Raw genomic sequence first — 27761 nt, forward strand, 5'->3', positions numbered from 1 at the left:
CTCCCCGCCCCACTTCCATTGATACTGCCTCAAGTTTCACTCAACTGGCTTCTGGAACTGCACCTACAGTCAACCACCCCTTGGCCTGCACCTCGAGTCTACTACCACTTGCCTACATCTAGAGTCTACCACCCCTTGGCCTGTACCTAGAGTCTACCACCCCTTGGCCTGCACCTCGAGTCTACTACCCCTTGGCCTACATCTAGAGTCTACCACCCCTTGGCCTGTACCTAGAGTCTACCACCCCTTGGCCTGTACCTAGAGTCTACCACCCCTTGGCCTGTACCTTGAGTCTACTACCCCTTGGCCTACATCTAGAGTCTACCACTCCTTGGCCTACACCTAGAGTCTACCACCCCTTGGCCTGCACCTCGAGTCTACTACCCCTTGGCCTACATCTAGAGTCTACTACTCCTTGGCCTGCACCTAGAGTCTACCACCCCTTGGCCTTCACCTACAATCTACCACACCTTGGCCTGCACCTTGAGTCTACTACCCTTGGCCTGCACCTAGAGTCTACCACCCCTTGGCCTTCACCTACAATCTACCACACCTTGGCCTGCACCTTGAGTCTACTACTCCTTGGTCTGCACCTACAGTCTACCACCCCTTGGCCTATCCAGCCTAGGCCCCAAGAGCACCCAGACTGCACAGAGAGAGAGGGGTGCTACTTGAGGCCTAGGCTGGATGGGCCAAGTGGTACCATGATCCCATGGGGAGTTCTGGTGCAGGAAGAAGTCACCAAACCCTGCAACGTGCCCTAGCAAACCAGACCTTGTTTTGGTGTGTGAAGGGAAAAAACTGGCACTCACACGGCATCGTGCAGGCTCCATCGCGCTGCGGAGCATTTCATTTAGCGCTTCCAGAAGGTATTTAACACTGATATTAGTTTTGATCGCACGGTTACAGTGTATTTCTTATACCCTCGCTCATCCCCAGAGAGTTCCACGAGTTCCAGCTAATTCATCATTGCCACATCCATAGAGACTCATGTATGAAACACACTGTCTGTTACCTTGGAAACCAAGCTGGCCCTGTAGGCTGCCAGAGCCTTTAGATACTCCTTCTTCGCCGCTTCTGTTTTCCTCTTGTATGCCTGAAAGGACCAAACAATGAATAATAATTAATAAAGCAAAACAGGGTGCTGTCCGGCACCGCGACATCTCCCCTTCTGCAGACCACTCGTGTCTTCCCTGGGCAGAGGAAAAGGGGGAGGGGCGCTTTAAAATACAGTGTGAAGGAAAAGCTGGCTGTTTACTGAGGTGTGGCTGTCAAAGGCAGGGGCCAGGGGTAGAAACATTTGGCACAAATCCACTCCTAGTTCTGAACACCCTCAAATGCTGGGGAAGCGGGGGTGGAGCTGAACCTTGCTAGGTATTTGCTGGCTCATTACCATGATATGTGCGGGTCAGGGGTGGCAAAGACGGCCTCTCTCTGGGCACAGTGCACAGAGGTCTGAGGTCAGAGAAGGAAGCTCTGCCAATGGCGCAAATCGACTACCAAACCTAGAATCCCACCAGCGTTCTATGTTGCCCATCTGCCCTCGCCAGAGGCCTGTTTCAGAGGCAGCTGCCATTTCACTCCGATTCACAGCCACCAGGCCTGCAACGCCATGGCAATGTGAATGAATGAGATTTTGCCTATTTCATTGAAATACCCGGTGAAAGTCTTCACGGTGAGAGTGAGCGTCATGGGGTGGGGGGGGGCGTCCTCTGGCTAGCACTGGTGTGAAATCAAGGGAGTCATTCCATGCTGTTATGAAGAAGGACAGAATCTGGTCCAGGTACTTGAAAACCTACCTACATACTCATCAGCTGTGTCTAGACTGGCAAGTTTTTCTGCAAAAGCTAATGCTTTGATGTTCCCATTTGGGCAAAAACCCTTTTCCGGAAATGTTTTTGCACAAAAGGGCCAGTGTAGACAGCTCAGGACTGTTTTGCGCAAATAAGCCCCGGTGGCGAAAATGGCGATCGGGGCTTTCTTGCACAAAACTGCATCTAGATTGGCACAGACGCTTTTCCGCAAAAAAGTGCCAATCTAGACGCTCTTTTCCGAAAATGCTTTTAACGGAAAAACTTTTCCGTTAAAAGCATTTGTGGAAAATCATGCCAGTCTAGACATAGCCATCCAGTATAAGGACGCTTCCCACCACTGCTAGCCCCCAATGACCAAAAATCATGAGTCAGGCCCCTCAAAATCATGAGACTGGGTTTAAAAATCACATTTTCAGAATCTCTACATGTTGGGGTCATTTTTCTTTGCTTTCCGCTTTTGAGTCTTTAAGGCTCCTGTTTTCAAGCTTTCCTCTGCAATCTTCAGAACTAGAAACTTTAGCTAGGTTTTAAAATGAACGCTGTGAATCTCCGGGAACCGGCCTTTGAGAAAAACACTCCTGATCGCAAGAAGCAGCAGCGCTAAGTGGAACGAGCCTGACCTTAGCCAGGGTTGACAATTAGTCTCTCTCTCACAAGAGCAAATGTCTCGCTGCAGCTGTGTTGCACTGGGCTGATTTTCAGCTCTGAATGACACGCATGGATCCTCAGCCTGGAGTCCATCACAGTCCGGCCTCCTGCAGGCCAACTCCTCTGTGGCCCCCAACGACCAAAGTTGAACCAGTTAACATGATCAAGGGAGAAAACGCACGTACTGAAATAAAACATCAACTAATTTCTTGTACAAAACCAAGTGCCTCCTCACACAAGTCACACTAAGTTAATTTCACTTAGGGCCGAGGTGAATACATTGAACTCTGCTTTCAAAAGAACAACTTTACAACAGTCAATGTGCTCAAGTCCAGAGAGAACTGTCATTGCTTTTCGTGTGTGTTTCCATCAAGCCATCAAATAATGTAAACAACTCACTTGTGTGCCTGCCGCGGGGCCACAAGACATAAGAAGCTCCTTTTGCGAGCTATGTGCACCTTGCAAAGGGCACTAAACTATGCAAACTCTGATCACAATCGGCTCACGCAGGGTGTGTCTACACAGGGTGTGTCTGCAAATTGCGTATCTTATTTCGAAACTATCTTGAAATAGCTTATTTTGAAATTTGGCGCGTCTGCACAGTGCCAAATTTCAAAATAATGAACTATTTTGAGCCATCCCTTACTCCTCGTGCAATGAGGTATACTGGGATGGCAAAATAGCATGCCCGTTATTTCAAAAAAATATTTTGAAATAACAGGCGGCTTGTGTAGACGCAGGGTAGCTATTTCAGGACACCTCCGGTATCCCAAAGTAGCTGCACAGTGTACACGTACCCGCACTGTCCTTTACCCAGGCTGCATGGTCAGATCACCATTGGGTTACAAAGGAGTATGTTATGACAGTCCAATGCAAAAAAGTAAAGGAAGTTTTTACCATTGGGTTCATACACATTTCCGAACACCCAGAAGGCAGCTGCCTGGCATGACCCATTGGGTCATGTCTGTCCACACACTGATCTTTTGGGGTATGTCTACACTACCCTCCTAGTTCAAGGAGTAACGGTAGTTCGGAATAGGCACCCTAGTCCGAACTACCTAGTTCGAGCCCCGTGTAGCCGCGCTACACGGGGTTCGAAGCAGCGGGGATTTAAAAATGGCGGCTCCCCGCTTATGCTAATGAAGCCTGGGAAATTCAAATCCCGGGCTTCATTAGCAAGTGCGGTATGCATACATTACCCCGCTAGTTCGAACTAGCGGGGTAGTGTAGACATACCCTTGTTTATTTTACTACATCCAGTCCCTCAGTCTTGGTAGCTACTGCAGTACTATCCCCCGGGCTACAAGTGCTCAGAGAACTGTGGCCACAACAGAACCAGAAAAGCAAAAGGTGTCGGATGTTGCATCAGGCTTTTTCTCTTGTGAGGGCTGTAATTTACAAGCCATACGATTTCTGGCTGGAATGTACAGTCTGAAAACGGGATCATGTCTCTAAGAAGGAACAGTCTGGAAAATGTTGGGCCTGGTTTGAAGTTCTTCCACATGCAAAACTTCCAGTGAAGTGAGTAGGAAGTGAGGGGTTGTTCCAGCCTCACAGATCTCAAGCTCAAGTCAAAATGGCTTCCCAGGACACAATTTCTGGCTTTTCATTTAACAAAAATATGAAACCTGATCCAAAAATGATGTTAAAAGACCATTAGAATGGTCTAAAGTGAGACAAGGAGAATTAAGATTGGCCATGAAAACTTCATTAGCCCCTTAGTAAGGACCCTTAACGATGCAACCATTAGTTACATGATCCATTTGTTCCCCATGATCCCTGCTCAGTGCATGGAGGGGATGGTAGAAGAACAGAAGGATGCTTGCTATTGGTAAGGCACTGAGAGCCCTCCGGAAAGGTGCAGTCTTCCCTGACGTCCTGTGTGAGGCCTGGCATAGATATATGGATGCCCAAATGAGATTAGGGAGTTTGCTGCCTTTATTTGCTTTTAACTCGTTTGTGTGCAATATAGATCATACACTCTGCCACTATTGTACGTACTACCTGGCAACCTGAGCAGTAGGTGGTGCTACCAGCCCCACCTGTCTATGCACCATGCTCACCGGCTGTATGTTTAGGTGCACATGCGAGTGTCTAAAGTGGTGCCAGGAAAGACTGTTGCAGCCGGAACACACTGTTTATTATTCATGATGCAGTCACCTATGGCTTCCACTCAGATTCACTACCAAGGGATGGGCATGCAAGATTGGAAGGCAGACATTTTAAAGATCATTTTAAGTGTAAAAGCTGAAACTTGGATGAAAGCTAATCAGAAATTATCTCAGTGCCAGCACGGTTTCTTCATTGCTTTGTCTAAAGGAATACATAATAGTGGGTGTTCGCTTTTAACAATGCTCTTCAACCGACTCTCAGGTGCTGGTATAACAATGGACTATCCATCCCCATCTCTCAGATCAGTACATCACAGCCACCATAACTCCTGGCGATGAATCCAAAGCACATTTATTTTCTTCTCGTGCAGATGTAAAGAACCTCGGACAAGATTTCCTTGGCTTTGGTAGCACAAACTAAAATTGCTCTCAGCTCGAATGCTGCCTGGACACTCGCTCAGAGGCGGTGGATACTACTGCCACGCGCACACACCGAGGAGCTGCGATTTAGTGCTTGGCAGAGCGGAGTGGAAGTTAGAGTTTTTAACTTAAACAAACAGTAAGAAACAAGCGACTACGAAGCCGTGTGCTTGTCACCCCAGTCACTTTGCTGGTGTGCTACAGCCCTTCCCTACCCCCTTCATCCGCCTTTGTCTTTTTAGACTGTAAGTGGTTTGAAGCGGGAACTGTGTCGTCCCTTGCGTTTGGAAAGTGCCACCAATTTGTAGTTGCCACAGCAATCTGTGACACGCTAACTGAACAAAGGGACCTCATGTTAAGAAGCAACGACAGCAGAAGGGAGCTCTGCCCGGGATAAAGGTCGCCTGCTGCTGAACTAGATTTAGGATCCTCTGCTAAGCTGACGTTGCAATGTGGTCTTGGGGCCCACAGTGTGGGGTGCGCTGTTTAAAGGGGTGTCCGCTGGGTCATGATCCCTAAACAGGAAAACAGCTTTGTGGTTAAGCAGGGAATTAAGCAGACTACAAACTATTCCTCCTCAGCCCTGCAGAAGCCCTGTAAGAGATTTTTTTAAAGTAAACAAGCAGGCTGTGTCTACACTGGCATCCCTTCCGGAAAAGGGATGCTAATGTAGCACTTTGGAATAGGCAAATCCGCGGGGGATTTAAATATCCCCCGCGGTATTTGCATTAACACGGCTGCCGCTTTTTTCCGGCTTGGAGATAAGCCGGAGAAAAGCGCCAGTCTAGACGTGATTCTCCGGAAAATAAAGCCTTTTCCGGAGGATCTCTTATTCCTACTTTCAAGGAAGGCTTTATTTTCCGGAGAATCACGTCTAGACTGGCGCTTTTCTCCGGCTTATCTCCAAGCCGGAAAAAAGCGGCAGCCGTGTTAATGCAAATACCGCGGGGGATATTTAAATCCCCCGTGGATTTGCCTATTCCAAAGTGCTACATTAGCATCCCTTTTCCGGAAGGGATGCCAGTGTAGATACAGCCGCAGTATTTTTCTTTCGACATATTTCCTGTGGCCACACTTGAAATGGTCATTTCCAGGGAGAATTTTCACTTCTGAGCTCATCATCCTCTTCCCGAAGAACGCAAGTGAGGAGGGGGCCTCACCAACATTTCATCTCCTTAATCGAGGCTGAAGTGCACTGATTTCTTAGGGAACAAGACATCTGGAAACTCAGCAGCAGTGATGGCAGCAAGCACAGACGACTATGTCCTGAGAGCCTTCCCTGGGTCTATGCTCTTTCTGAAGCATCCTCCTCCGGGTCCTTCTCGCACAGCAGCCATGTAGGGAGAGAAGGTGGGAGCTGCTTGGTGAGTTATTGCCACGTTCTGGAATCGGAGGCTTGATCTCCACGAGGAGTTTAGCGGGGTGGCCGTGTGAGTCAGAGACTTTAAAAACAACAAGGAGTCCTGTGGCACCATCGAGACTAACCAAAATATACAGAATCACGAGCTCTCGTGGAAGAATCCCAGGCACTGCTCCAAGCTGGGCACCGACAAGCTATGCAGCAGTTCAGCAGAAAAATGTCTAGGGATTCCAGTGGAGGAGAAGCTGGATAGGAGTCAACAGGGCACCGTTGTAGCCAAGAAGGCTAATGGCATATTGGGGGTGTGATGGCGCGTTGGGCGTCCCCCGTCTCCTGCACCCCGAAATGGCACAAACAGACTGCACCAGCCGGTGGAATAGAGGAAGTTTATTGCCTCTCCAGGATACAGCACAGCACAGATGTAATCTGGTCCCAGAGCTGGGCTAGGATGCCTCTGGGCCCCCCCCTACAGAAAGGATGTGGATGCATTGGAGAGGGTCCAGCAGAGGCAACCAAAATGATTAGGGGGCTGGAGTACGTGACTTACGAGGAGAGGCTGAGGGAGTTGGGCTTCTTTAGTCTGCAGAAGAGCAGAGTGAGGGGGGATTTGAGAGCAGCCTTTAACTCCCTGAAGGGAGGTTCCAAAGAGGCTGGAGAGAGGCTGGTCTCAGCGGTGGCAGGTGGCAGAACAAGGAGCAATGGGCTCACGTTGCGGGGGGGGGGGAGGTCTAGGTTGGAGATTAGGAAAAACTATTTCCCTAGGCGGGTGGGGAAGCACTGGGCTGGGTTCCCTAGGGAGTGGGTGGAATCTCCATCCCTAGAGGTTTCTAAGTCCCGGCTTGACCAAGCCCTGGCTGGGTTGATTGAGTTGGGGTTTGTCCTGCTTTGGGCAGGAGGTTGGGCTTGATGACTCCTGAGGTCTCTGCCAGCCCTGGGGTTCTGTGCATGGATGATTTTCACACCAGTGGGGTAAAAGCCATTTTTTAATGCAAAAATTCTCTCCAGACGTGTGGGGTTTGCCACGCTGCGTGAGGCTTGCATACTGTACTGTCTTCCATGCTACTTGTACGTCATTTGCCCTGACAGACTGCAAATGAAACCCAGAATCGGTTGAGATCAATGGGATAGGGCGCAATTAAAAGCGTGGAGGAGATGCAAGTGGAGTGCGGACGGGAGAGTGGGCAAGGCACAAGACGTGAGGACACAGGAGAACACCTTGAGAACCACAGGATAGTCAGATGCACAGAGACCCCCACAGGCCCATGCTAATACCATATTCCTTCCTCACCGGCGGGGGTGGAGGAAGAAGGGAGAGTCAAGGGCAGCCCACTCAGTCCCCAGGGGTGAGTCCCAGAACAAAGGGCAGTCACTGGCACGCCTGTGTGATTGCTGAGCAGGGGGACTGTAATATACCGCTCTCCTTCCCCCCCCCACCGCCCACTGAAGCTCCCGCCCTGAGTTCCTCTCCTGTCCCTGCTTCCTTGTGTTCCCCGAATAAAAATGCAGGATTTCTCAACAACAGTACTTTGTGGCTTGTGTTGCAAAGGAGGGGCTGCAGGGTTCACTTAGTGCAGGAAGTACCTTGCTAAGAGCAGCACACGACTGTCGTTTGCAGTCTGGACACTCGCAAAGCTCTTTTTCAAAGCCCCTCTGGTTTGCAGTGCCCCTGGTTGAGCTCTCCTTGTGGCCCTGGCGTCCGGTGGTCCTTAATTAGTGGTTAAGCACTGTGCCTTGATCCCCCACCTGGCACACAAACCTCCCCTCTACCTCTACAGATACTAGGGGAGCACACAGCAGGCTGCCTCGAGAATGGGAACGTTGCTTTTGCCGAGGTTTAACCAAGTGAAGAAGCTGCAAGAGCTTCCCTTTAAATCTCCAAAAGCACATCCCACCGCCATTCTGCACTTGCACCTTCCTGCAGTCTAGGGCTGCCTGTGTACGGCAGCGTCACAAGCCACGGGAGCCAAGGGGAGGCTGGGTCCCCAAGGATCCCTACTGGCATTTCAATGCCTCGCATATGAATTTTCTGGTCAGGGAAGAAAATTCCCTCTGACAGCTTTGTGAGGAGGCCGAAATTCCCAAAGACGTACGTGCCTTGCCCCTTTCCTGATCATCCCCCGCGGATGTTGGTGAAATGGGCCTCGTGATCCACCAGTGCCTGCACTATCATTGAGAAGTGCCCTGTGGCTTATGTCCCCCTTGGCAAGGTGGTCAGGGAGTGTCCTGCACGTGTCCCAGGCTTGCCTTCACTACTTGGACCACAGCAGCCCCCACTGTAATGTCCCCACTCCGAACGGATCCCCAGCTGACAACTTCCGCAGGGCTATTGCCACTCGCTGAGGGCGGTCTGCTCCTGGCATTGCTGCACTTCAGGGCAGGGGAAAGCAATCGGCATGCAAAAGTTTTACAGCCACTGCTGATCGCCCCATAGCTGTATCAGGGTCCCACCACAGTCTGAGCTTTTCTCTCGCGACCAGAACCGGCGCTCCCCTGGCTCCAGAGGATTGACTGCCGCCAGCATCTGCCAATTGCTCCACACAAGTGTCTGTTCATGGCCTCCTCTGATTCCTCCTCCCTCTGGCAGGCCCTGGGGCTATGGACATACGGCTGCACAAGGTGCAAGATGTTTGCTAGGACACCACAACATTTTGCAGCTGAACGGGGTCCATGCTTGCCCTGCTATGGTGTCTGCGGAGATAATCTGGGAAAAATGGTGTGAGAAAAGAGTTTGCCGATGCTTTCAAGTGCGGGGGAAGGAGGAGGAGGAGGAGATGACTGCACTATGGGATGCCGACAACACGTTCCCAGAACCGCCTGCTGCTCTGTTTTTTCCCCATGGAGAACTAGGACCATAATCTAGACTGCGAAGGGGGGACAGGATTTGTGGGATGGATACCCACAGTGCATCGCTGTCAAACGATGCCAACGGTAGCCACTCTACTGGGGACACACACTGTCGAATTCTAGCGCACAGTGGGGACATGCACCTCCGGCTTTGCAAAGTCAGGTGCTAAAAATTGACCTTAATTGATCCAACCATATCTCGTAGAGTAGACGAGTCCTCGGGAGCGCGAGACCCGCTCAGGCGATGTAGGGACTCCAGCAGGGACTCCTGCAAAGGAGCTTTCCCAGAGCTGTGCGTACGCATGTGTCCGAGCACGCTGGCCAACAACTGCCCTGGCACACACAGCGGCTCTGCCCTGACAGCCCGATAGTCAGCATCACTATTGGCAGCCTTGTTTGGAAACACCATGTCACTGACTAGGGGACGAAATCCTGGTTTCACTGAAGTCGGTGGCAAAACTCCCATTGAGCAGGGCCAGGAATTTACCTGTTGAGCCACGGAAGGCTGGTGGCTAAAAGCCTTGCATGGCACATCTGAAAACTGAGGGACTTCAGTGCAAACAGCTGTTTCTAGTGGAGCTGCTTAAAACTCCTCTGTGCGAAAGGAGCTTTGAAGCGGTGTTCGTGACCTTTTAAAGTTTTCATTTAAATATTGACAGAACCATGCGACTGTCTAATTAAATCACATTTTCTCCCAGGGATTTTAATTTCAAAGTCATTTATCAGATTTAAAGATCCTCCAAATATTTTGCGCGTGTTCCTTGATAATCTGCCATGCCTGCTGATTTATTTTGCTTATTCGTAAGCAGAATTCATTAGTCATTTAGGAAGGGTGGAGGGTGGCGGGGGGGAGCAAATACAGTTAGTGATTATGAAAAAACCTATCTGAGCTGTAAGAAGCATATGTCGGAGTCATAATCCTGACACGGCTGTGTCTCAGCAAAGCAGCTAGTAATTGTACCATAATGAAATGTTCTTGTTTGATAACCAGTTAATTAGAGAAGACAATTATTCCAACCCCTGCTGACGCCCACGGAACAGCTCTGAGTTGCACACACACAGAGTGACAGGCAGAGCAGTTATCAATAACCCTTCCATCCCGTCCCGGGTGGTTAAAAGGCACAGTGCTTTGTAAAGCGGGGGGAATGAAAAGGATCAGAGAACTGCCACAGAACATCCTCCTCATCCCTGCAGGGGTTGGGACTGATGTTACAGTGACAGCTACCACCCGATGGACTGTCCGTCTGGGCCCGGAAAGTTTACGTTTGGGAAAACCCGAAGGGTGTTTTGTTTTTTTGAAAAGCCAAATAAATACCAGTTCCTTTCCAGGAAGTGCAGCCTGGTATCGCTGCTATTTCTCACTGCGACTGATGGCATGACCTGAAGGTGTGCCCTGCGGCCCAGGTAATAACTGTATCCCAGCTGAGGCTGCAGAGGAGGGGGGAGGGCCAGGACCTTAACAGAATTCAAAAAAGGACTCAGTACCCTCAACAGAGGTTGGGTCCATCAGTGGCTGTTAGCCAGGCTGGGTAGGGATGGTGTCCCCAGCCTCTGTTTGCCAGATGTGGGGAATGGGCGACAGGTGAGGGATCACTTGATTCCCTGTCCTGTTCATTCCCTCTGGGGTTGGCCTGGATGGACCTTTGATCTGACCCAGTAGGGCTGTTCTTAGGCAGCTCCAGGTCCCTCCTCCATCTGTGCCCTCCCAACGTCCATCTATATGGGGCTGGGATGGACTAGGGGTGACCTCCGAGGGTCTCTTCCAGTCCTGCTCTTCTAGGATTCTATGCCCATCACCCATATGGCCACCTTGACTCCTGATCCCCTCCTGCCCCACCAAACTGCCGTCTCCACACTGTCCTCTCCAATGGGAAGGGCACAGGCTCTGGGCATCTCCCCGCACTGTACATCTGGGATGAGGCAGCCATGTGCATCGTGGGCTGTTGCCCAGGGCGTTCCAGCGGGACGGGATCCTCTCAGCGCAGACGACCGGCAGGAGGGTGAGCATAGGCCCAGTAATGACCCGCCTTCCCCTTTGCTTCCCCAGTCCCAATGCAACTCTCCTGCAGCGTAAAGCCCCAGAGGCCGTTATCAGCACTGCTGCCAGATCAGGCACATTGGGCCATATGACTCCACATGAAACTCCTCTGCTATCACCATGCACAGCCTTCAGCTAGGCAGCCTGCCTGGACAATACTCTCCCTAAAGCCCGTCCACCCTACCGCCCACTTGGCAGTCCCATATGGACCAGTCTATGCAGGCCATGTAGGGCGGCATGCACTGGTCCTCTGCCCTCTCAAGCCTTCGCCACCCAGGTGAACAAATCCTCCAACTTCCTGAGCAACATCTCCCCAGTCGTCAGCAGGGCACCGTGCTGTAATAGTGACGCCATGCGGAGTGCACGCCCTACAGCACAGCCAGCCTCAGGCGAGAGCGCTGCAGCCCGCACGGTCCAGAGGTTTGTTTTCATTCCTTGCAAGGCAATGCCGGGTCTGGCCCCACTCAGCTGTGTGCACCTGCAGGGCACCTACCCAGCGAGATGTACGGCCTCTGCAGACAGAGCTGCCGGCCTGGGGTTCGCTCTGGGGGTGCAGCCTCTGAATTACACAGAGCTGTCGAGATGCTGGGGTGCTAATAGCGGAGAAGTGCCCATGCTGGCGATGACAAGTGTGCTGGGGTGGCTGAGGAGTGCACGCCTGGCATGGACCCACACGTGCTGTTTTCATGACAGCAGCTTTCAAGTACCTAAAAGGGTGTCACAAGGAGGAGGGAGAAAAATGGTTCCCCTGGGCCTCTGAGGACAGGACAAGAAGCAATGGGCTCAAACTGCAGCCAGGGAGGTTTAGGTTGGACATTAGGAAAACTCCCCACCTGTCAGGGTGGTGAAACACTGGAATGAATTGCCCAGGGGGGTTGTGGCGCCTCCTCCTCTGAGCCTCGTGGTAGTGGTGGCTCAAACGGTTAGTGGAGGACTGTGCGCATGGGCGTGCCTGGCTGCGGTCGCTGCCTGGGGGAACAGCCACTCCAGGCCTGCAGGAAGGCGAATCCCAGCGCAATGGGGATGGTTTCACTGGTCTAGGGAGCAGAACACACGGTGCCAGCTCAGGGACTCGTACACAAGACGGAGGGAGAAAAAGGGTCTGCACAGGCCTGGCCTCTCTCTCTTCCGCGCTGAGCGGCGAGGGAAGCAGCTGGCTTGGGGAGGAAGGGGGGAGACAAATGCAGTGAAAGGAGAGGAGCCGTGTACCAAGCACAGGAGAAAAGCTCAGACTCTCGGGCTCTGTTCAGAGCCTCCCTCCTTTCACCCCACGGCACTGTCAGAGCACCTTGCCTCTCCTGGGCACTTCCCCCAGGCTGCTCTCCCTCCCCCCAGGCCGTCTGCTCCCATGGGGCTCAGCAAAGGCCTGGATGGGGCTCTCAGGGCCTTGCTGCCTCTTCAAGTTCGCAGGCCTCGTTTGCCATCGGCCCATCGCTTGCCATCGCCAACTCCTCGCGCTGTCGCGAGTGACCCGGGTTCACCGCAGTCAGCTCTCCGCAGAAACACTATTCCGGGTCAGCTCTACGGCCAGGTAGCTTGGCAGCAGCATGCTGTTTAGTGTTCCCAACAGGTCTAGGCTTCGCTGTGGCTGAAATGCGATACGACTTTGCAACAGGCCTCAGACAGACCCGTATCCTGCAGGTGATAAACGCAGGGCCCTGTCCGTAAGGGATGCATCTGGTCCAATGAGCAGATGTCTCTGATTAGATGGGTGAGCTATTATTTTCTGCTGAGCAAGTAATTTTTTCCTCTGGTGATTTATCTGTTTAGTGTAAACTCTGTTCCATTCCCCATGCGGTGCATTTAGAAGACGTGTCCCTTGCAACGGGTACTGCATTCCGCTGCATAGAGAGCGTGCCCATTTGTGGGTGGAATGCACCAATGACGAGCTATGTTCTGCTTGCCGATGTGTGCAAACCCACTGAATCCTAAGCCTCGAAACGCAGGCACAACTGCTGGGGAGTGCAACTCGCCCTTCTGTGAAATGGTGACTTTCACCTGCCGCAGGATGAGGAGCCCAGGACCACTGGAAAGCTCCGTCCATCAGTTTGTGTTGATCCTGGTCCGAGTTTCGCGTTTGTAATGAAACCCCAAACCAGCAACTTTCACGTGGTCAGTGGTTTCATAACGCAGCTTCCGTAAGTCTCCGCTATTTATCTGCAGGAAAATGTAATCAAGACACATGCAGATCAAGCACAGCTCATGCCCCGTCTCCTGGACCGGAGCACTGATGCATGCAGAGCTGGGAACAGCGTGGATTGCCTGTAGTGCTAAACTAAATATCAGAGTTCCAAGAACGAGTCCAGACTTTATGAAATGACTGAAGGATGCTGCATGCATTAATCTTACCGATAGTATCTGTATCTCTACGGTACCATTGAAATATTTGCTCCGTGTCTATCAGAATGTTTGCTAAGACTGTAAACCCCCCACAGCCGTGTGAATGGGAGTTTGCCACAAGAACTGTTATCTCCTGTTATCTCCAGACAAGCCATTGTGAAAGACTGGCAGTTGCTCCTGCCTATCTGGGGAAGGGGAACGGCAGGGAAGAGTTAGGGTCTGTGCAGCTATGGCTTTGTCTTACACTTCTAATTTTTAAGAGCTGCCAGTGAAAGTGTGGCTGCGGCAGAAGCGCATGCAGCTGTCCCCGGGCTCTCCATGGGGAGTAGCTCCCAAGCTGGGAATCCGTTTACACTGGCGCGGCGCTCAGGTGTGTGTTTGTGTTTCTTCACATCTCTGAGCCAGAAAGTTGCAGTGCTGTAGCGTGGCAGCACAGACTTTGCCTGTGTCGCTCAGGGGTGTGGAGCGTGGACCTTGCCAAAGGCTCCTAGGGCTTGTCTACCCAATCTCGGGAGACCGATCTTCCTGAGGACGGCCCCCGCGGGCGTCCTGTGCTCCTCAGTCTGGGCGGGGTAAGGGAAGCCGGCGGAGCTTGTGCGCCCGTCTGCCTCCCGCAGTGTAGATGCTGCAGCAGCTCGGCTTAAGGTAAAACTAATCTAGCTAGGCATTCTGCGTAGCTGGATGGCGTACCACAAGCCAACCTGCCTGGTTTAGTGTTGACCAGGCTCTATTGGCTCTATAGTGGGAATTAGATCAAGTACCTTGAGAAATTACTTTAAAAGCTACTAGAGTCTACAGGGTGATGCAAAACACCCATGGAGAAATGACTGTGACTTTCACAAGTTTAACTTGAGTAAAATATGACTGTTTTAACTTGGGTCTGTCAAATTGTTACCTAAAACTGAGAAAAGCTAACCAAAGGGAAAGATGATTGCTTCTGCATTAAGATAAATATAGTATCTCCATATTAAGATCATGTTTATATAACTTGAAAACCAGGGAGATGTGATTCATAGTTATATGAAAATGCTCAGTTCTGTTTATTCAAGAATTTGTTTTTATGCTAATGCTGATTTTAAAGTGGTAGATGGTAAACATGGCATATAATTAAGTTAATGTTGTTGTGATTTCAAAAACTCTGGAATTTTACACCACTAACAACTGGTAAATCCAGAAGTAAGACCTGCATATATTATTAATCCCCTTGCCTCCTGTGGCTTTATCCGATTATAATGTTGCTATGAAAAAAAAGGTTGATACCCCTGTTACACAGCTGCAACAACTCGTGTGCTGAGCAAGACGTGTGGTCTGAAAGGGTTAAACAATCCCAGACCAAATGACCCAGAGTCAGTGAGAAAAGTATGCAAAAGGTAATTAAGCCAGGTAGGCTAAAACTTTGAAATGCAAACCTGTAGTGTTGGAAGTCAGAGGGAATACTAGTTAGAGGGGTTTACTTGTCTCTTCTAGATACTAATCATGGAAACAGATGTTTTCTGTCTATCACTAACGGATACAGACATCAAAGGGCAATATTCACATTCCGACCAATCTTGAGTGAATTCATGTCAGTGGTCTCTGTAAAAGTTTGTGATAAATTGCTTAATGGAGGAAGAGAGAGACCCTTTCCTGGGGCCCTCTCTGTGCCAAAATGCAAATGCGCTGGCTGGGAGGGCTGAGGTCTGGGGTCCTCTGTGCACAAATGCCAAGAGACCAGGGAACCTCCCTGCTATTTTGTTTTCCCCCATCTTGCCTGGACCTGGGTATGAAACAGATTTGAGCTACGTTTGTAGCCAGGCTAGGGGACAAGCCAATTGTGAGGCTCCCTGGCACAGCTGCATGGGTCGTGTGGACAGGGCCTTTGCTGTGTCCCCTACAGAGGCAGATGGGCAGGGTCACAGAGATCCTCAGTGAGTGATAGAAATGTAGCCGTGTTAGTCTGGTGTAGCTGAAACAAAAAACAGGACAATGTAGCACTTTAAAGACTAACAAGATGGTTTATTAGATGATGAGCTTTCGTGGGCCAGACCCACTTCATCAGATCAAATAGTGGAAGAAAATTGTGACAACCATAGATACCAAAGGATACAATTGTGACAATTTTCTTCCACTATTTGATCTGAGGAAGTGGGTCTGGCCCACGAAAGCTCATCACCTAATAAACCATCTTGTTAGTCTGTAAAGTGCTGCATCGTCCTGTTTTTTGTTTCTCCTCAGTGAGGGCGCTCTTCCTCCAGAAATCACTCCCAGTGATGGCAGCAGTCCCATGGGACACCAAACTACTAGTGCTAATGCCAGTGCTAGGACTGGAGCGAGGGCCCGCTCCCCTCTCCTGCAGGGACAGCTGGAGAACCACGGAGGCACCCTCAGAGCCGACAGCAGACTGCCTCCTAGTTGTAATGGACAGAAAAGTAAAGGCTTTGGCTGCCTCCTGCATTCTTGCAGGATCTGTTTGCCCACATTTAAACACACAGCACACCAGGGGCCGTGGGTAATGTAGGCAAGGGAACGCACAGCCTTCCCAAAACTGCCTACACTGCCTGGCCACCTGGCAGGGGGCGGGGCCGCTCTGTGTGGCATACCCAGAACTCAGCTGCAGTTGGGCGGGGCTTGGCTGGGGACAGGTTATTGAAGGGGCATGGCCTGGAGGAAGGGGTGTGGTTTTGGGTGGAAGGGGTGGGGCTTCAGCTTGCCTTCCCCAGCTGGGCCTTCACCCGCCACCCATGCACCACATCCTCCAAGTGGAACAGCTACCCCTCCTGGAGAACAGTGCACACTGCACCTCACCCCGAGCGCCTCCTGCAACAGCCTCTGGCTGACGTTCACTCAGGCTCTTCCCGAATCCTAGCCCTGTTGCTGCAAGCACGCCGGCAGCATGGCCCGCTCAGCTAACCATTAACTATAATGGGATAGCCTGGGATTTAAAGAAGAGTTTGAAACTAAAACCTAGTCAGTCCACTAAGGTACTGTCCAAACGCTCCCTATCTGGATAACCAAAGTTCTTCTAGATGGTGAAACATTAACTAGAATTCAGCCTCTTGCCTGCAGGTGGCCTAAACTCCAGAATCATCTCTGCAGAATGAGAAATTGCCTTTCAATCCGGGCTTCAAAATCTGTGATAGTGTCAAACCAGCCCGATTGGCTAAGCCTCTCTAACATCATGCATGTAGCTGTTTAATGAAAAACAACAACTATAACACTGTGGCGAGGGGTTATACCAGGAGCAGGGAGTTGAAGGAGGCTTACTAGAGACAGGTTCCCCATTTGCTGACAATAGCTGAATTAGCATTTCACTTTTCAATCAAGTATAAGCTGTCTCTACAGGAAAAGCTGCTCAACTCTTTGCAAAGTTCAAAGCATGTATATTATTTTTTATTTTTTTTTAGTGTCACATTCTTTAGAGTCTAGCATAAGCCTCTTAGGCAAGGCCATGCCAGCTGTTGAAGAATGAAGATGATAATATCCTGTAAGAGTAGTGGCGGAGGTATTTAAAGCGATCATTATTATTTATTATTATTATTTGCATGTGGCACGTTCCATGCACAAAGGGGAGAAGGAGAGGAAGGCATCGGTGCAAGTTTCTGAACAGGTGTCCTTGAGCAGTGCCCAAGGACAGGGAGATAGCTAATCCTGTATTCCACAGCATGATCAAATCACCAGGCAACAGATATAAATAAAAAAGGCAGGAAATGAGGAATTTAGATACAAGTGTGTCAGAGGGAAAATGAAGATTCATTGTGAAGAGGCTGGGAAGAGAAGAAGGAACAATATGACAAAAGGCACAAGCGATAAACCAGAAAGGAAAAAAAAAAAGTCTAAGAAATTCACGTCTGTGACAGCAGCCTTCTCATCAAAGATGTTCCAAGATTATAGGTTTTCTTGCATAATATGCATTCTGTTTCCCAGTCTGTGTTTGTCTTTCAGTTTGGGCAGGAGAAAGGAAAAAACATATTTGAAATGGGACGGAAGCAACCTTTATTTTGCTTATTTCATCAGGAGAAAAAAAGCAAATTTGCTTTATGGGTGCAGCAGCACCTGTTCAATGGCAAAGAAATGGCTCCGTATTTGCGATTACAATGCATGTAATCATTAGCAACCCAAAGGAGAGAGGATTAACCCTCTGCCTGCCACGAGAGGCAGTGGGAGATGCCAGGCGGAGTGTCTCTCCAATGAACTCACTCTGCCAATCTGCCAACTGTAGGAGGGAATTAGATTCTGCCTGCCCAGAAGACTGGCCTGGGCCCGCCTTCTCTAACGGGAGGGACTGGATAAACTGTGTCTCGGTGCACACAAGCAATTTATGGACCTGCCTTCACCAGCACAGAGATGGTGGTTGGTTTCCTCAACGCCACATACAACATGGGACAGACGCCACATACAACATGGGACAGACGCCACATACAACATGGGACAGACGCCACATATAAGGGGGAGGGATAGCTCAGTGGTTTGAGCATTGGCCGCTAATCCCAGGGTTGTGAGCTCAATCCTTATGGAGGCCATTTAGGGATCTGGGGCAAATCTGTCAGGGATGGTGCTTGGTCCTGCTGTGAGGGCAGGGGACTGGACTTGATGACCTCTCAAGGTCCCTTCCAGCTCTATGAGATGGTAGATCTCCATTAAAAATATATATAACATGGGTTTGTGATACGTAATGGCCATGTGCTGTGAAACACATGAATAATGCAGTGGCCGTCATCCCTGAGAGGGCTGGCACCAAAATGCACCTGCAGGGATCGTCAGACTACAAGTAGTAAGAAAGGTTTTGCAACCTCTGTCCGAGCAAAACAGAGCCATCAAGCCCAAAGGGCTGTGGGAGGAGTTCATCTCATCTTAGAAAAAGTGGACAGTTCAGGTGAGGTCAAAAAATATTATCTGGAGACGACTAGTGTCCTGAAAGCGCTGTGGCCCTCTTGGAAATCACGGGGTCATGGAAACATAGGGCTGGAAGGAACCCCGTCTGGCCCCCTGTAAGGAAGGACCAAGTCCCTGACACACTTGTCTTTTTTCTTAAAAATCTCCAGTGATGGTGACTCCACAACCTTGCTTGACAACCTGTGTCTGAGCTTCCCTACCAGTAGAGTTAGAAGGTTTTTTCCCTGTTATCTAACCTATATTTCCCTTGCTGTAGATTAAGCCCATGACTTCTTGTCTGACCTCCAGAATACATAAGAGCAACTGATTACATGTCCCAGCCTCAGTCCTCTTTTCTCAGGACCAAACATGCCCATTTTGTAACTTTCCTCCCAAGTTTTCTAACCCGTTTATCTTTTTTGCGTGTCTCCTCTGGACTTTCTTCACTTTGTCCACATCTTCCATAAAGAGGGTCTCAGACCCAGACTCGGTTCACCAGCAGGGGCCTCACCGTGCTGAGAAAAGCAGGACAATTATCTTCATGTCTTGCGTATGACACTTCCATTCAAACACCCGAGAATGAGATTCGCCTTTTTCAAGACTGAGCCACATTGTGGCCCCATTAAAGGTTCAATTCACTAAAATCCTTTGAGGCAGACAGGGACCTCGCCAGTTACTGCTCAGTTTGGAGCTGGACACTTGGTTTTTTTTCCTTCCCAAGGGAAATACTTTACACTTGTGTTTACTGAATCTCAGCTTGTTGGATTCAGACCAGTTCAGACTAGATACATTCCCAGTATACCACAGCGATCCATTGACAACTACACTTGGAGAACAATCTTTCAATCAGATGCAATACACCCACCTTACAGTCCTTTCCTCCAGACCCCATTTCTCTAGTTTGCTTCCGAGAACACCTGCCAGTCTTCACCCACCATACCTTGCAGATCCCAAACTCCAGATGACCTCAGTCGGAGTTGTGTGTGTGCAAGAAATGCCCGGTTGGTCTCCATGTTCTGCCAACTATACAGTTATGTTCTGTGGACAGATCCCATCGTTTTTATACAGGAAAAGCCTTGCTGGAGTCGATGGGAGTTTTGCATGAGCAAGAACTCAGTACAAACTGAGAAAGGCCTTCGGGCGTTGGCTCATTGATTGTTTGGTTTTAATTATTGTAAGGAATCCTCTCCTAGGAGGCTAAAGATATAAAGTGCTGTCTTTCTGAACACTGGGTTGTGTGGCATACTGCAATCTTGTCATTCAGATGTTGCATGGGCCTCATTGAGAGATGATTAGCATGTGCAAAATGGTAATATTTTGAACAGTGCAATGTAGATTTCTTTCCGATACTCTATGGACAGTTAAAAAAAATCCACGTCTGTCGAGCTAGCAGTGCCTAGAACGTGAAATGAACACGAAAGGCTCTTTTCAGATGGGGGTGAATTGTAGTCTAGTAAAGCGAGTACTGAGAGTCAGGATCTCTGAGTTTTATTTCAATTTTGGCCAAGGATTCACTGAGTGACTGTACTAGCCACTCACCTTCCCTGCCCAGCACTTTGCCCATCTGTTAAATAGGGGAAATGACGCTTATCTATCTATTACAAAGGAATGTTTGCAATAATAAATGAATCATACAAACGTAGGCCTGGAAGGGCCCTTAACAGTCCAGCTTCCAAAATGAGTCAGGACGATGTATTATCTAGATCATCTTTCCCGGGGGTTTATCTAACCCAGTGGTCCCCAACCTTTTTGGCTGCCGGGCCGCCTGGGAACGGCGGCCGCACATGTGCCACGCTCCTGGTGGTGGCGTAGGTGGGTGCACATAAATGCCCGGGCGGGCACCATGGAATCTGCAGGCACCGCTTTGGGGACCACTGGTCTAACCTGTTCTTAAAAATCTCCAATAGTGTTAGAGATGCAGCCGTGTTAGTCTGGTCTTGCTGAAACAAAAGACAGGGCTATGCAGCACTTTAAAGACTAACAAGATGGTTTATTAGGTGATGAGGTTTCATGAGCCAGACCCACTTCCTCAGATCAAATTGTGGAAGAATTTGATATATGTGTTCACTTTTTTTTATTGTATCCCTTTGGTATATATGGTCGTGCCAATTTTCTTCCACAATATGATCTGAGGAAGTGGGTCTGGTCCGTGAAAGCTCATCACCTAATAAACCATCTTGTTAGTCTTTAAAGTGCTGCATAGTCCTGTCTTTTGTTTTAAAAATCTCCAGTGAGAGAGATTCTACAATCTCCCTAGGTAACGTGTTCCAGTGCGTAACCATCCTGGCCGTTGGGCAGCCTGAGTCGTGCTCCGAGAGCCAGAGATGACATGCCCCATATGGCACGTGTTCTCAGCAGTTTCATATATCAAAAAGTTGTGTTAATTTAACCTGTCTCTTGTTCCTTAGCATTTGCTTAGGAATGTAAACAGAGGAGAGTGGAAATACTGGCTTCTTTGCCAAGAGAAAGCAAACAGGGACTAAACAAGCGGTGATGCAGCCAAACACTTCAAGAGCAAACGTGCCCCAGCTCACAAACCACCAGTGAAGCCCTGGAGTCAGAGATAAATCGCGTCCTCTCTGCCAGGGCCTGGGGTAATTACAGCAGGAGAAATGTACACAGATGGGGACAAAAGCAGGAAGTTAATATTTAAGCGCCCAGACAAGAAACAAACGACTTAATTAAGGCAATTAGAAAAAGAGAAATTGAGCCACTTATAAAGCCTGTGTAAAGAAATGGCGAACGGCATGTGTATCTTGTAAAAGAAAAGATGGGAGAATTAGCGGGGAAGAAAAATGGGCGGGTTTCATTCCTTCTGTTAATTAGAGCTGAGCATTCACACCGAGCTCACTCTGGGATGGGCAGCAGTGTTCCCAGTGTGTAAACCCATTTTCAGCTGTGCTCGGTGAAACCGGGTCTCCCAGCCGCAGAGACGCCCTGGACGGGTGAATAACGGACAGAGCAGCGTGGGGTGGGACTAAACAGCAGGAGTAAAGGCAGAGAAAGCTGCCGTCTCAGAAGCCGAGGCTGGGTTTCCAATGTGCACCTAGAGCTCGGTGTAGGTGGGTTCTGTACACGGGAGGGGGCCTGGGGCCACAGCCAATCCCTGCTCTGAAGAGGGCCCCTTGGCAGCACAGCTCTGCTGTGCAAGGGGGGAGGAGGGACAATGGGGCACGGAACCTGTCATGGCCGCACACCGGGCTGGCAGCGGGATATGGGTGGCCTGCATGGAGCCTCCTGTAACTGGACGCTGCAGAAGGGAGGCCCCAAGGGACTACGCCAGCTGTTGAGTCACAAGGGCCTTTGCGCAGCTGCTCCGTAGCCTGGGAAGGCAGAGTCGGTCCCTGTGACTCCATGGAGCTAATGGGGGCATCATAGTCAGGAGTGCTGACCAGCACCAGGGACTAAGGGGTTAACTCATGTACTTAGCCAGGGTATCAGCCAACAACACAGGCAGGAAATTCAAACTGAAAGAGAGGGGGTTTTCTCTCCCCTTTGTTTTGAGGGCAGAGCAGTTTCTCCCAGGGACTGAGGGAGATGCTTCTCTCTCTAAGAACGGACTTCTTACAAGGTGTAAGTAGGGAAAAGTTCCGATAGTCCGTCAGGGTCTGTCTACACTACAAAGTTAATTCGAACTAACAGACGTTAGTTGGAATTAACTTTGATAGGTGCTACACATGCAAACCGCTAGTTCGAACTTAATTCCAACTAGCTGAGCGCTTAATTCGAACTATGTAAACCTCATTCCACGAGGACTAAGCCTAGTTCGAATTAAGTAGTTTGAATTAAGGGGTGTGTAGCCCCTTAATTCGAACTAGTGGGAGGCTAGCCCTCCCCAGCTTTCCCTGGTGGCCACTCTGGGCACCACCAGGGAAACTCTTCTGCCCCCCTCCTGGCCCCGGAGCCCTTAAAGGGGCACAGGCTGGCTACGGTGCCAGTGCCAGGTGCAAGCCTGCCAGCACCCAGCCAGCAGACCCTGCACCTGGCACAGCTCGAGCCAGCCACCTGCTGTCACGTGTGTTCAAAATGCTAATTCGAACTAGTTTTTAGATCTAGATGCACTAGTTCGAATTAGCTTAGTTCGAATTAACTAATTCAAATTAAGTTAGTTCGAATTAGTGCTGTAGTGTAGACATACCCTCAGGGTTTATTGTTTTCCTTGTTTGGGGATTTGGAAATCATGTCTGAGCTGGCTCATTGGTTTTTTTTTTCTTTTTTGTAGCTAAGCCTTGCAGCCCAGGGCTAAATCAAATGGTGGCTCTTTCCATCTAGCCAATTTACTATGCTTGCAACTGTAGTTTTGTTTTGGTAATAAAAGATTGGGTTTTTTTTCTAATTAAGTGGTGTTGGTTGATTATTGTGTCCTTAGGACTTGGTGCCTAGTTACAAGGGCAGAGTCCATTATCTGTGGATTCTCTGTTTTTCCCAACTTCAAGCAAAACAGAGGTTGGGGCAGGGGGAGAGCTTTACTTTGGGGGGGATTTCCCAAGTGATCTCTTCCCTGATTTTCTTGGAATTCTTGGGTGGTGGCAGCAGGTCCCCCAAAATCTGGGTATTAGGATTTTGCGGGGGGAAGTTTTGGTACCAGAGCCTGTAGAGGCAAGGTTTTGGAGAGCGCTTGCGGGCCCCAACTTCTGCATTCATCATGCCAGAGTAGGGAACAGCCTTGACAGGGGTGAATTTAGTCCATGAAATTCCGGGAAGGCCCTAATTCCTGTGGTGTGAGAGGACGATTTACTGTGAGAGTCACGTATAAGCTACCAGGGAAGGTAGGTTTTCAGCTGAGTATTTCTGACTACAAGTGGAAGAGGAGCCATGCCTCCGAGATGAGAGGGAAGGGCTGATTTGTAAATGGAGGGGCAGACCATGCAAAAGCCACCAACTGCTGTGGGCAGCACTGGAGAGGGGGGCAGAGAGGAATCAGGTCCACACGGGCTTGGTTTTTGTCTTGGTTACCCTGGTCACGGTTCCTTTCCCGCGACACCTGGGCAACGGAGACCAGGCCCAAAGCCAGGGAGCAGCTGGGCATGAAGTCAGCCCTGTGGTGCAATGCAGCCTGGAGCGGTCTGCCATTCCAGACGTGTTTAGCAGCTGCAGGGGTGGAGCCCGACTGAAGGTGACAGTGAGGGTAAGACTGGCACAGGGACCACGGGCAGCACCAGGCTAGATCAGATGCAGGGTCCTTCTCCTTGGCTGTCCTGTCCCAAAAGTGACCAGTAAAAGATGCAAGGGAGGCAGGTGCAAGGACTGCTGCAATAGGCAGTGGCAGTTTGCTGCCACGTGGTGGCTTTCTGGCCTGCATGAGTGATTGGCTCATGCCCTAAAGCAGGACCGTTTGTATCCATCCAAAACAAATCAGTGCATTAAAAACTCCTCAGCATCACGTCTGGAGGGGATCTCATTTGGGATACAAACGTCCAACTGATCTTTGAAAGGGAATCCTCTGAACTGGCAATCATGCTAAAATTCGACACCCTCCACACCGGACTTAACAAAGACCCCAACTATCTTACACATTACAAAGATAGCTTCCCCAATTATCACCTCTAATACTCTATTAACTCACAGACATTTCCCCTTCCCCACCTCTAATATCATTAACTCACTGGCATTCACCTTCCTTCCCCCCCCCCCCCCACATCCCCCTTCTGTTCTGTAATGTGATTTGTCCTTTTCATGTGTGTTCATTTTTTAAAAATTGTATCCTTTGGTATATATGGTTGTGACTGTTTTCTTCCATTATTTGATCTGAGGAAGTGGGTCTGGCCCACGAAAGCTCATCACCTAATAAACCATCTTGTTAGTCTTTAAAGTGCTACATTGTCCTGCATTTTGCTTCAACTGATCTTGGAATCAGTTCCTGGCCTCTGAGATCACTGTGTTCCACAGACCAACTGTGTGTCCTCGGAAAACAGCCTTGTGGGCCTCCTGATGGTCACAGAGTAATAATTTAGAAAGACCAGGAGTCAAGATTAGCTCAGGGTCAAGGATTTCAGTAGAACGTCAAGGCCAGGATGAATCCCAGCCAGAGGATGGGGCTGGACACCTGATAGGGAGCTAAGAGGTAGCAGGACAGAGAAGGCGAGAGATCCAGGCAACTCCAGGCTGTCTGGCTGCCAGAGAGAAAGCAGAGGTGAGCGTGTTCAGTAAGAGCAGTGTCAGAGAAATGGAACAGACTTTTTACACAGGGGAAGACTTGGGGGCTGTTTAGGAATAGGAAGTTATGGTGTGTTCAGAAGGCAAAACACAGCGATGGAGGGATGGGGAGGACGGGATCAGCAAACAATCAGAAGTGTCGTTGCTAAGGATCTTCTAATTCACAAGCCATCATGATAAAATTCACAGCTATAGAATTTTTAAACCTGAAATATTTAAATCTGAAATTTCATAGTGTAGTAATTGTAGGGGTCCTGACCCAAAAGGAGTTGTGGATGGATTCACTGTATGTGCGTGTGCGTGCGCGCAGTACTTCAACTCTAACTTCTGCGCGGCTGGCAGCGGTGCTGCCTTCAGAGCTGGGAAGCCGGAGAATGGCAGCTGCTGGCTGGCAGCCCAGCTCTTAAGGCACAGCCGCCCCCAGCAGCAGCACAGAAGTAAGGGTGGCAATTCCATAACCCCCCTAAAATATTCTCGTGACTTCCTTTTGGGTCAGGCTCCAAGTTGAGAAACTCTGGTCTTCCCCATGAAATCTGGATAGTAGGGGGTACAGCAAGGGGAGACCAGCTTGCATGGTCTGTGGCACTTTTTTCATGGCTGTGAATTTGGTACTGCACCCTTGCTGTTAAAACTCATTGTGTAAATAATAACCCGAGTGTGGACTTGATGGTGCAACTGCCGACCTCAATGCTAGTAACTGCAGTAAGATCTGAAGGGACGAATAAACACTCTGTGATGGGAGTGACTGAGGGTTGTGTGGTGTGAAAAGGGCCAGTGCAGATACTGATAGCACCCACCACAGCTAGAGTGACCGTCTGGTTCAGCCTGCATGGTCAGGGAACATGAAAAATCCATCTTAGCCACAATTTAGAAGTCATCCGAATATTGACTGATCTCAACCGATTCTGGGTTTCATTTGCAGTCTGTCAGGGCAAATGACGTATTCTCTCAATCAGCATTTTTACATTTATCCGGGTGATAGATTTTAGAATTTAAGAAGGCAAAAAGACATGAAGGAATAACCAATACAAGTAGCATGGAAGACAGTATGCAAGCCTCACGCAGCGTGGCAAACCCCACACGTCTGGAGAGAATTTTTGCGTTAAAAAATGGCTTTTACCCCACTGGTGTGAAAATCATCCATGCACAGAACCCCAGGGCTGGCAGAGACCTCAGGAGTCATCAAGCCCAACCTCCTGCCCAAAGCAGGACAAACCCCAACTCAATCAACCTAGCCAGGGCTTGGTCAAGCTGGGACTTAGAAACCTCTAGGGATGGAGATTCCACCCACTCCCTAGGGAACCCAGCCCAGTGCTTCACCACCCACCTAGGGAAATAGTTTTTCCTAATCTCCAACCTAGACCTCCCCCACTGCAACTTGAGACTATTGCTCCTCGCTCTGTCACCTGTCACCACTGAGACCAGCCTCTCTCCATCCTCTCTGGAACCCCCCTTCAGGGAGTTGAAGGCTATCATCAAATCCCCCCTCGCTCTTCTCTTCTGCACACTAAGCAAACCCAAATCCCTCAGTCTCTCCTCACAGGTCATGTGCTCCAGCCCCCTAATCATTTTGGTTGCCCTCCGCTGGACCCTCTCCAATGTGTCCACATCCTTTTTGTAGTGGGGGGGCCCAGAACTGGACACAATACTCCACATGTGTCCTCACCAGAGCCGAATAAAGAGGAATAATCACTTCTCTAGATCTGCTGACAATGCTCCTCCTAATGCCCCCTAATATGCCATTAGCCTTCTTGGCTACAAGGGCGCCCTGTTGACTCATATCCAGCTTCTCATCCACTGCAATCGCCAGTCCATTTCTGCTGAAGTCTGCCTGAAAAGACCTGCAGTTTGTGCCTGACTCAAAGCAACAGGAGCCGTTTCCCAGCAGAGCTTTTGTTCCAGTGAGTTCTGTTTGATGCCACCTGGAACCCCGGCCATGGGAGCACTCGGAGCTCAGTGACAGAGGCACAGGCCCTCAGCTGTCAGCAAGCCCGTGAAGTGAGGGCTCGGCGCTTTGGCGGAGAACTGAGAATTTCTGGACGGTTGGGTTCAAAGACCAACTGCAGAGCAAGTCAGATCTCCCCTCCCTCTGATAAAAATACAAACTTGCCACCTCAAAATGGTGCCCAGGAGTCTTGGGCTACGTCCTGACTGCAAGCCTCTTTCAAAAAAGAGCGTCTAGACTACAACCAGTACTTTCAAAAAAGCAAGTCGCTTTCGAAAGAGAGCACCCCGGCAGTCTGGACGCTCTCTTTCGAAAAGCACAGTTTGCATTACATAGCGCCTTTTTTCGAAAGAGCACTTTCAAAAAAAGACGTTCTTCCTTGTAAAACGAGGTTTTCCACGGTCAAAAAAATTGCCGCGTCCTTTTGATTTACTTTTGAAAGAATGTGGCAGCAGTCTAGGCGCAGGGGAATTTTTTTCGAAAAAAGGCCACTTTTTTCAAAAAGCCTTGTAGTCTAGACACACCCTTGGAGACAGGCACTAGGCAAGTACAGCGCGTGTGTAACGGATTCAGCATCAACAAGAATAGGTACACCGAGCCTAGAAATCCCTTCGTGAAACAGGCGCAGGCCTGTGTGACGGCTACAGCACAGGGACGTTTCCCGGGTGACGTTACACTGACAAACTGCTTCCTGGGTATTTTTTTGAAGCTGCGACACTGGATCTGAGGTGGCTGATGTGGAGAAAAGCTACTGTCATTCCTAGGCAATCCCCCAAACGGTGACTCGGCAGAGATACAATTGTCTGCCATCGGGGCATGTGTTCCACGGCTGGCGGGAACAGCGAGCCCTGAGACGTTCCCAGCTTTGGCATGCATTACAATACAAGGGATTGGTGTTGTCACAAATAATGTTTATTACTTATGTAAATTCAAATGAATTTACTCCCCTCCCCGCCTTGCAAGGACGCGGATGGTGTCTCTTTGCAAAGGACGGAGGCTAAGCACTTCGATGCGAAGGCTAAAGCTACTTTCCCTCAGACACTACAATGGTACAGGCCAGACTGCACCCCCCCCCCCCGCAGAGATGAGGAATGTTCTGTTTGGGGTTCATAGCCCATCCCCATGGTAGGAGCCTCAGTTCCCTCCCCGCAGTCTGCCGGGGTGCCCCAAGGGACCATGCTGAGACAGACGGAGGCTGGGCACACCCCACACCAGCTCTGTCAAGGTCACAGCA

General features: G+C 49.8%; 1 protein-coding gene across 5 annotated transcripts in view; it reads right to left on the bottom strand.

Annotated features, from left to right (window-relative positions):
• The window catches only part of TOX2 (TOX high mobility group box family member 2), a 259379-nt gene that overhangs the window by 19244 nt on the left and 212374 nt on the right, over nt 1–27761 (bottom strand). For all 5 annotated transcript variants that reach the window (XM_075901497.2, XM_075901498.2, XM_075901495.2 and 2 more), the window contains one exon: nt 1016–1096. In XM_075901497.2, the coding sequence (XP_075757612.2) occupies nt 1016–1096 (81 nt within the window). The remainder of the gene's footprint in view (nt 1–1015; nt 1097–27761) is intronic.

Source organism: Pelodiscus sinensis, chromosome 17 (genome assembly GCF_052426305.1).
Source record: "Pelodiscus sinensis isolate ZL-2025 chromosome 17, ASM5242630v1, whole genome shotgun sequence".
Taxonomy (NCBI): domain Eukaryota; kingdom Metazoa; phylum Chordata; order Testudines; family Trionychidae; genus Pelodiscus; species Pelodiscus sinensis.